General features: G+C 37.3%; 1 protein-coding gene across 1 annotated transcript; it reads left to right on the forward strand.

Moving 5' to 3' along the window:
* Positions 1 to 479: 479 nt before the first annotated feature.
* Positions 480 to 6,216, forward strand: LOC136809945 (quinone oxidoreductase-like). Its single transcript, XM_067066509.1, has 5 exons — positions 480 to 632; positions 1,247 to 1,410; positions 2,184 to 2,235; positions 2,707 to 2,952; positions 5,763 to 6,216. The coding sequence occupies exons 2-5, from the start codon at positions 1,364 to 1,366 to the stop codon at positions 6,018 to 6,020; spliced, it is 603 nt and encodes a 200-aa protein (XP_066922610.1). The 5' UTR covers positions 480 to 632; positions 1,247 to 1,363; the 3' UTR covers positions 6,021 to 6,216.
* The last annotated feature ends 3,286 nt before the right edge of the window (positions 6,217 to 9,502 follow it).

Genomic DNA, 9,502 nt, shown 5'->3' on the forward strand with positions numbered 1-9,502 from the left:
CTTTGTTTACATTTTTTTGCTGATGAAGCATTTTTAAAAGCGCGGGATATTTCCGACCATTAAATTTTCAAATTTTCAGAGTTTTGGATGTTTCCGACCATCAAAAGATATTTCCGACCATCAAATGATATTTCCGACCATTACACTATGATATTTCCGACCATTAAAGATATTTCCGCCCGTCTACGGAAAAAAAATTTGCGGCGCCGCGGCACTGGGGGAGGGGCAGTCGGGTCCGACCACATTTTTTCCAAGTAAAAAGAAAATTTGTTTAATAGCGTTGAAGCAAACCTGTTTCCCTAGAAGGGCTAAAATTCAGAAATTTTCGCCCGTTGGCTTCAACCATGATGGCGCATATCATAACCCTATCAAAGTGGAGCCGCGGCCCCTGCAAGAGAGTCTATCGAAGACTTATCTGTTTACCGAGCATTATATCTATCCGCACGAAAACTAAAAAATATATATTTTCTCGTCAGGTGCTGATCAACGTTAAATACGCCGGTGTAAATCCCGTAGATACGTACATCCGTAGCGGAGCATTCGGAAAGGCTACCCCGGAATTCCCTTTTACACCGGGCTATGATGGATCCGGTATCGTCCACCAGATCGGTGATCAAGTTACCCAAGTTAAGGTAAGAAGTTTTATCCAAAAATCTGCATTGCTTTTTTAAGCATTGCCCGTAAAGTTAGCACTGAAAAATGATTTACTATATAATTCCCCTAGTTTGTGAACCCAGAGACCTGAGAATGGTTTAATTGGGGACGAGATGGAGTTTTTACAAGCTCTTAGTTGATTTGGTTGGTTGTTAACCAGTAATAAAACACTTTTGTTACTTTTTCCAAAGAACGCGTCATTTTTATTACTTCAAATGACCAATTATTAAAGTATCTTATAAAAACTCCATCCTATCTGTTTAATTGGGGTTAAATTTTGCACACAACACAAGGGTGTGTGTACTTGGTGTACGATTCAGTTTCAAAACGAGGCTGAAGATTTAACTGAGATTTTACATTTCTTTTTATCTATCCCTCGTCTAAAGGCTTGGGGACACGAGTTTTTTAGGGCGTTGGTGCAATGCAACATGCTTTATCCCACCAACCTGAAACGCTTTCTCGTCGCATTGCACCAACGCGAATAAAACTTCTGTCCCCAAGCCTTAACCTCAGCTATGAATTTTACCTCAGTAACATAGTTTTTTACTTATAATGGTCTACACTCGAAAATATTTGAAAATAATTCTTACAGGAAGGTGACCGAGTTTGGTTTGCGAAATGTCTGACAGGATCGAGTGCAGAATATTGTCTTTGTAACGAAGAAGCCGTGGGTGGACTACCTGAGCCAAGTTCCTTTGAAGTGGGCGCTATGATTGGAACGCCCTATATGACTGCATATAGAGCCATCTTTCAAAAGTACGACATTATTCGTTGTGAGTGTGGGTTATTGAGGGGAATCTGGCCTATCTTGGGTACATCTAGTATTGAAACCAGTAGGATATTTGAGGATGGTTTTCATTAAAGATTTTCTTTTCATGATATAAAAAAGTGGCGCCCCTCTTTGCTGACAAAGCCGAAAAAGCAATAGAATTTCTAAACATATGCGCTCGCATGGCGCGGGAGGGAGAAAAAGTTGTTCTATCTTTTATTTAAAAATGCTGTTCAAGCAAATGGTAGGAGATAAGTCAAATGATGTCCTTTAAGACCTCTGCTATGAATAAAATGACAGATTAATCCTACTGGGAGAAGCTGCTAGTGTGTACTCAAGATATCTATTTTTCTTCATAACCCTCACCTCAACAAAATATTTCTTACTTATCGATCTTCTTATAGTTTTACCATTGACTTTAGGTTGGGGACAGGGTTTGGTTTGGTGGTTGTTTGACAGGGTCCAGCGCGGAATTTTGTCTTTGCAATGAATCTATTGTTGAACAATTACCTGACTCAATATCTTTTGAAATTGGTGCTATGATAGGTGGACCGTATAGAACCGCCTACCGTGCTATCTTTCAACAGTGAGTGCACTCTCCTCGGCTAAGATTTACATTGAAGAACGTATTTTGATAAGGTTTTAGTGTATTTTGCCCCTATAGGTCAAAAATCTTAAAAATCACAAAATTGCTTTAACCTCTGCTTAAGTTTATCTTCTTCATATGTAATCACTTTCGACTCCCGTTCATTCTTTTTAGAGCACATGTCAAAAAAGGAGAAACCGTTTTGATCCATGGAGCGACCGGAGGAGTAAGAAAATATAACTCGACCCAAGCTTTTATACCCTAAGTAACTAATCCTGAAGTACAGTACTGTTTTCAACCCTTCTTCCAAGTTTATTCCAACCCAACTCATTATTTGTCTATAATGCAACTGTTCGTTAGTACTGCTGCATATATTATAATTTGTCCTATTAGCTGCATATCGTAGGATGACTAAAGCTTCTCTTTTCCGGCTAAAGTTTCTTAACGCCACTGTACCGTGAAAGAAACCGAGACTTCAGTAAAAAATATTCTCGTACTCGTACTCGGACCGTAACTGTCCACGCCTTTATAAGCAACACAAAAGTTCTTTTTGCCAATATGCCTGGGAAAAGCAGCAGTAAGATCCTGGAAATGCGCCAAGAATGATAAGCCGGGGTTGAGAAAGTTTAGCAATCCTACGGTACCCATTTGTTGCCCAAGTTCATCTGATTTGAAAGTTTTTTTTTGTATTTCCAAGGTTGGTAATGCATGTGTTCAAATGTGTAAGAACATTGGATGTCGAGTCATCGGAACAGCTGGATCAACTGAAGGGGCTGATATGTTGGTCAAACTCGGTGCAGATGCCGTTTTTAACCACCGAACAGACGGCTACATTGATAAGATTGCAAAAAGTGGAGAGAAAATTAACGTCATCATTGAGATGCTTGCAAATGTGAATCTCCAGTCGGATTTAGAATTGATCGAACCTAATGGACGGATTGCAGTAAGTTGTACCCCCTTCTCACAGACCCAGTAGGATTTTTTAGCCTACGGGGGTTAAAATAACGGACTGAAACTCGATGAGGATTGATATTCCCATATCTTTATGGCTTGGGATTTAAATTCCATTGTTTTCAAGTCAGCAAATCTAGTGGGGATGGGAAAAATAGCATAATCCAGTGAGGATTAGTTTATTTGATTATTTTCAGTGGAGTTACCGTCAAACATTTATACTATTTTGTGGGTTACCCGGCATTCATAAGCCTAATTCATACCCAATCTACATCCAAGGCTGGTGCGCGTTTTTTCTAATCTGGAATTTGAGGAGACATGTTGGCCTTTCACCAATTTAAAATAATTTTGTTTTGTGAGGTTAATTGTTGACGTCACGATATAAGATTCAATAAAACTGACGTCAAATATTGTTTCACCATTCATTTGGGTTCCAAAATTTGTCAAGTGCAGTCAGAAGAAGCATTTTTCGTGGATTTTTATCGCTGATTATTGAAATTTGAAGACACGATGAGGGAATTTGCTGATTGTCGTATCAGTAGAGAAGATGAATATCGCCATATGTATGAGCACGAAGTTGAGCAAAACAAAAAATTGAAATTGGTCAACAAAGACCAACAAAACGTTATCGAAGCTTTACAACAACGTCTCGTCGAGATGGAAAGAAAGTTAGCTGGTGTACAAACACACTGTGCCACGTTGGATGAAAAAGTCAGGGTAGAAACGCAAAAGTCAGAGCAGCTTGAGAAGAAATGCAACGAAAAGAAGGTGGAGATTATTCGAGTCAGTCAAGAATGTAAATATCAAGAGCAACAAGCTGAAAAATTGAGCAAACTCAGCATTGCGTTGTTACAGAAGTTGGAGAGTGTAACGGACAATCAACTCATCCTTAGTGATAAGATAGAGACTTTAGAGCAACGAGTTGAGCGTCAACAGACAGTCATTAAGGAAAAGGACTCGGCTAACAAGAGATTGTCCAATCAGATCATAGATCTGGTCAAGATTTGCAAAACGGCAGAAGAAAAGTCAGATCTTGACGACAAGACTATTCAGGATTTGAAAATAACCATATCCCAACAAGATTCGAGCATTGAATTGTATGAGGCTTTTGAACGTCGTTTCAAAACACGTGAAAATGAAATCCTCCTCAAACTAGAACAATTAGAAATCTACACGAATGCTAAATCAAGGAACCGATGCTTTGCCGGGTTCCGTCGTCGACCAACTCAAGCGCAATGTCTTGTGGAAAGTGTTTGTACTCTATTTCTGGGTAATCTTAGCTCTGGTGTTCAACAAAGATCATCTGATTTCAACGAGCGTCTTATTTGACTTTGCAAGACATTTCACAGTTAGTGCCATTATGTGCCCTCTGCGATGGTACATTACCAGTCGTATAAGAAAATGTCGATATTCCCTCATCTATGAGAAATAATATATTTTCATAAAAAATATTGTTTTGTCTTTCATTTCATTCGTTTCTCTCTAACGCAAAAGTTTTACAAAGAAAATATACGATACGTATGCGAGAACAGCTCAGCAGCATTAAGTAAAAACACACTGCTCATATCACCCTGTCCACAGGCAATAGACCTTTTTTCAAAGAGGACGTCCTGTTGAATAATTATGTAGTCCAGCCATAAAAACAATGATGAAGCCATGCATAATCACTGTATCATGCATATTGTGATAATTATGCATGGTTTTATCATTGTTTTTCTGCTGGACTACATAATTATTCAACAGGGTGGCCTCTTTGAAAAAAGGTCTATTTTTTAACTTTTGAAAAATTTTCTTGTTTGTCGTTCAGCGAAGAAGAGTTCGGTATAGGGCCAGTCGTAAATGTTGTCAAAGAGGTTGTTTTTAAAGCCACACTGTGAAACAAAACGTTTAAAAAATTTGAATCTTAGTGTTTTAGTCGGGTAATATTCCATGTGAAAAGTGAGTGTAGGAATTAGGTAAGCGTATGAAGGGAAAATTTATCGACCTAAGGGGCACTCTCTCGATTTCCTGCTTTCCCTATTCTTTCTCCCTATTTTCGCCCTTGATTGCCGTGATTGAAATAGAAAACCATCAGTCTTTTCGATCGCTACAATCATGGATTTCTCTTGGAGCCTTGCACTCTCCCCTCCCATGCTTGACAATTTTAACCTTTATTTATTTTAAATATTAAGATATTATAATTTAATGGATAATTTCATCATGATCTTTTAAAACGAGGATTATATATAAAGAAATTTTGACAAAAGCTTCCCTATGTCTTTTTTAATCTATGTAAAAGATTTCTCTTTAAAAATATTTCCAAACTTCAAACTATTCGGTCGCCATTTTGCAATCAGGATAAGGCCAGTTTTAAAAGTGAGTTGATCTCAATAGTCGGACCTTTTTTTGTACCTATTCCACCAAGCTTAGAATTTCAGTATTTGGAAATCATGGGGAAATAATGTCTTGGATTTCAAAGTTTTGCGGAATTCACCCCCCCCCTAGTGGACAAAAACTATATAAATTTGACTTCTGGAGTGAATTACTATTACAGAAATGTTAAAACAAATTTGAGAATTATAAGCGCTTTATATCCCATTCAGAAATAGGTGAATGATGAACAAACTCAACAGACATAAAACGTCAGAACAACCTCTATACCATCGTGTGGTGATGAAAATCAAAATTTCAAAATCTAAAATAAAAAACTTTAAAATTTCGAAGTAAGCTCGAGAAAAGAAAATGTTCTTCAAACTTCTTAAAAGTCAATGAATATGAAATTTCGCAAAAAATTCTTTTAAGGACTTCATGTCTTTCCTTTAGATCGTTGGCAACCGTGGGAATGTTGAAATCAACCCGAGGCTGATGATGAAAAATGAAATCACCGTCACGGGGGTCATGGCTGGCGCAATTTCACTGGAAGAAAGCCTACAGTGTAAAGAGTATATAAAGCAAGGTCTACAGGCTGGATGGATTAAACCTGTTCTATGGAAAGCATTTGAGCTGCAACAAATTGGTCAAGCTCACGAAGAAATTATCACCAATAAAGGAGCTAAAGGTCAAATGGTTTTAAAGATTTGATTTTACAACATGCGCAAAAGGTTTGAAGTCATTTACTAAAACTTTTTAGGCTTTCATTGGAGTCTTCTTGATTTTTAAATGACGTATTTTTAGTCTTAAAGCCCTTCTCTTACGAGCTTTTTTAAAAATGATTTTTTGTACATAGATTTTTTACTTGATTATCTTGAGAAATGCATTGCCATAATACGTCATAATACGCAGCAATTTTACACATTGAATATATTTACCATCATATCAGGTCTCATACGTTCAGTGACAAGAATGGAGAGTTTTTTCACTGAGATTTATTTAGCCTGAGAATGACTAGACTTGAGTCATTTATAATCCGTTTAATACAGTACAGTAATAAAGATGTTACAGAAACTTTCGCGATTTTCGTGATTTTTTCCCTTTTCGCGAAAGTTTCTGCCAAGTAAGAAATTACACGAGAAATTCGCAAAATCTTTTCTGCGAAAAGTACAATTTTTTGCCATTTTATACTTTCAGTTTTTGTGCATTTTTATCCCTTTTTTTTGCCTGCAAAATAAAATAACATTTTAAAATTCTCGAAAGTTACATCCGCTGAATTCGTTCCAAAAGTAAAGTTTTTGCCCGCGAAAGTTTCTGCTCTTAATGCGATAAGTATTAGTCATTGCATAGTGCAGAGTGCAATATGAGATTTATTTTTGCTCTTTATTTAACAAAACAATAACAGCAAGAATAGCACGAGGAATTATGTGATAACTGGTTTATCGTATAGTGAGGTTGGACGAACTAAAATCAGTCTTTTATCCCCTGGAAATTTTAGAATAACTTTTTTCCCCCTTGGAAAAATGGAAAAAACACCCCCTCGAATTACCTTCTGGAAATGTTCGTCTCGTATGGATATAAAATGGAATGGCCCATTAGTTGTCTAGCATGCTTGACTAGAGTATGGCCGAAAAAGTAGCCGTAAACGTGTTTGATATCACGTTTCGCAATGCGTTTTCATTTTATTCTGAAGGTATTGAAAAGAATCTCTGTCAAATCCTCATATATTAGGAGATAAATAATTTAAATACAAACTATTGATCAAATACCGGGTGTTTTCCAATATTCTAATATCCAATTTATTTGGTATTCATTTTTGCATTAATTAATTAATGTTTGCTATTGATCATTTATTAATGATTGTTTTTAAGGGATACTGTTTCAGTCAGTGCGATGCCCTTTGCTTTATATTTTGTAAATTTTACAGGTATAAGTTTTTCAGAAGTAAGCCGAGACAAAATTATTATCTATACTGGCGGAGATTTTGAGAAGTGTACACATTTCAAAATTGCTTTGAGCTGAGCTGAGCCAAGTTGACTTCATCGTGTATTTTTTTACAGAATATATTGAAGAAGGACTTTATAGTACTTACCGGGTAAAACCGTAAGAAAAGTCTGTAAATATTGTAAAGTTGAAGTATCACAATAAACTTGTACAACCTAAAAAGTGGAAAATTATTTAACCGGAACATTTTGAATCACGTGATGGCGAATAAAGGACTGAACCGAAATCGTTATTACGTCATCGCTTTTGTTTGTACCGCAATTGCTTTTCGACTTGGGATCGAAATTGGACGACGATGGCCGGATTTTCCATGCTCGGCACCGACAACCCCGGAACCGTACAAAGTCGTTTATCCAATCGCAAAACCGACTTCATATCAGAATCACAACAAAGCTATTGTTTTTCAAAAAAAAGTTGTATCTTCTCAAAAAGACAGAGAAGATATCAACCCAGACTTGAGGTTGATTCGTAATAACATCTCACGAACAAACCTTAAAATTACACCCCCGCCAAAGACGCCCGATTATGTACAAATCAAGCAGGCGGATTCAATGGGGACGGGTGATTTTTTATGCGGTGGAAGTGCTATTGAAAGCTCATGTGCATTCTACGTCGATAATCTTTTAGCCGCCAAAGAGGTATGTGACTCTTTCAGTGGACACTGCAAAGGATTTGTCTTCAATGCTATGCCGCCCTCGGCTGACAAGAAAATTCAATATATGGTTTTCATAAAAAAGAGAGTGGATAAAATGACAGAAAGTATTTTAATGGATTTTTTTGTTAAATCCAAATACATGTCAGAAATTGGGTGGAAATTTGACTGATTGGAACTATTTCGGTTAGCTCAGTCCGAATGATCACCTCGGATGTTTTTGACCAATCAGATGGACAGAGATGAAGATCACAGAAAACCTTGATGACTTTTACTTGGGAAGTGAGATAAAACCCTATCGTGACTTACGGAACTCGGAAATTCGTCAGAAACTTGTCGTGCTTTGGTGTTTTTTTGAAGATTTTTATTTCGCCTTTTGTCATTAAGAAAATTTTCCATAAAAATATATTTCTTAAAAATTCATTAAATAACAAAATTTTATCGAATTTAGTTTCCCTACAAAGAACTTGAGGCAATCTGTACTCAGAGCCACTTACACCACTGTTTGATTTTACTGATGGACATAATACAATCGTGAGCGATATATAGAATCATAAATAAACGAACTAAGGGAATGGGTTCGAGTCTTCTTGAGAAGTATTTAGTCACGCATTAACTAATTCTACACACGTGTATTTAGTATCATATCAGTTCGGGAAATTGCATAGATCCGCAACGTTGCAAAATTCCGCAATGTTGCGTTTTTTTGCAACGATTCCCTCGGCGTGCGCTGCAATTTTTCGCAACATCCGGCCAATGGAAGTGTGCGATTATGAACACCAACTATGACTACCAATTCTCGCAAATAGAAGCAAAATTAGGCAAAATCTGGCATATTTGAACAAAGTAGCATTTCTTCCAAGAATGATTGTGAATAATCGCTAGGTAGGAAATTAAAATGCTATGGTGAAAAGTTTCCTTTTGGGTTGTTCTTCAAAATACACATTATTTTTGGACCCCGGTCCAGGCCCTGCGATGCCGGTTTTGGTCCGTAGGCCATGGCTGCGAAATTATGCAGCGATAAAGCTGCGGAATTTCACAGCGCTGCGGAATATGACAACGCAAAAAATGCGAAATTACGCAACGTTGCGGATCCATGCAATTTCTCAAACTGAAATAAAACCTTTGTATTGCTGAGAATAAAAATATGAAATCTAGTGGCCAAATATTGTTGATTTTGTCAACAGGCAAATCTTCATAACAGTGCCAAACAAATATTTGTTGAACAATCGACAAAAACACATTCTTGAGGGAAGTAACCACTTGTACAGGCTCTTCAGACCCTCTCACATTATCACAGGAAGCCAAAGTTATTCGAGTCTACAAAATTATGTCACGCTATGTAAGATTTGCCACTAAATAGTGTGTCCGTAACCTGGGGGAGTACTACCCTTGTCGACTGACGGGGGTGTGCGGCTGAAGTTCGGAAAATGGACCTTACGTGGGATTCGTAATTTTTCCATATTTTTTCCAAATTCCCCCAAAAAGGTACCCTACGAGATTTCTATTTTGATGTTTTTGCGGCCTGCGGCACATC

Source organism: Clytia hemisphaerica, unplaced genomic scaffold (genome assembly GCF_902728285.1).
Source record: "Clytia hemisphaerica strain Z4C2 unplaced genomic scaffold, Clytia hemisphaerica genome assembly, whole genome shotgun sequence".
NCBI classification, from domain to species: Eukaryota; Metazoa; Cnidaria; class Hydrozoa; order Leptothecata; family Clytiidae; genus Clytia; species Clytia hemisphaerica.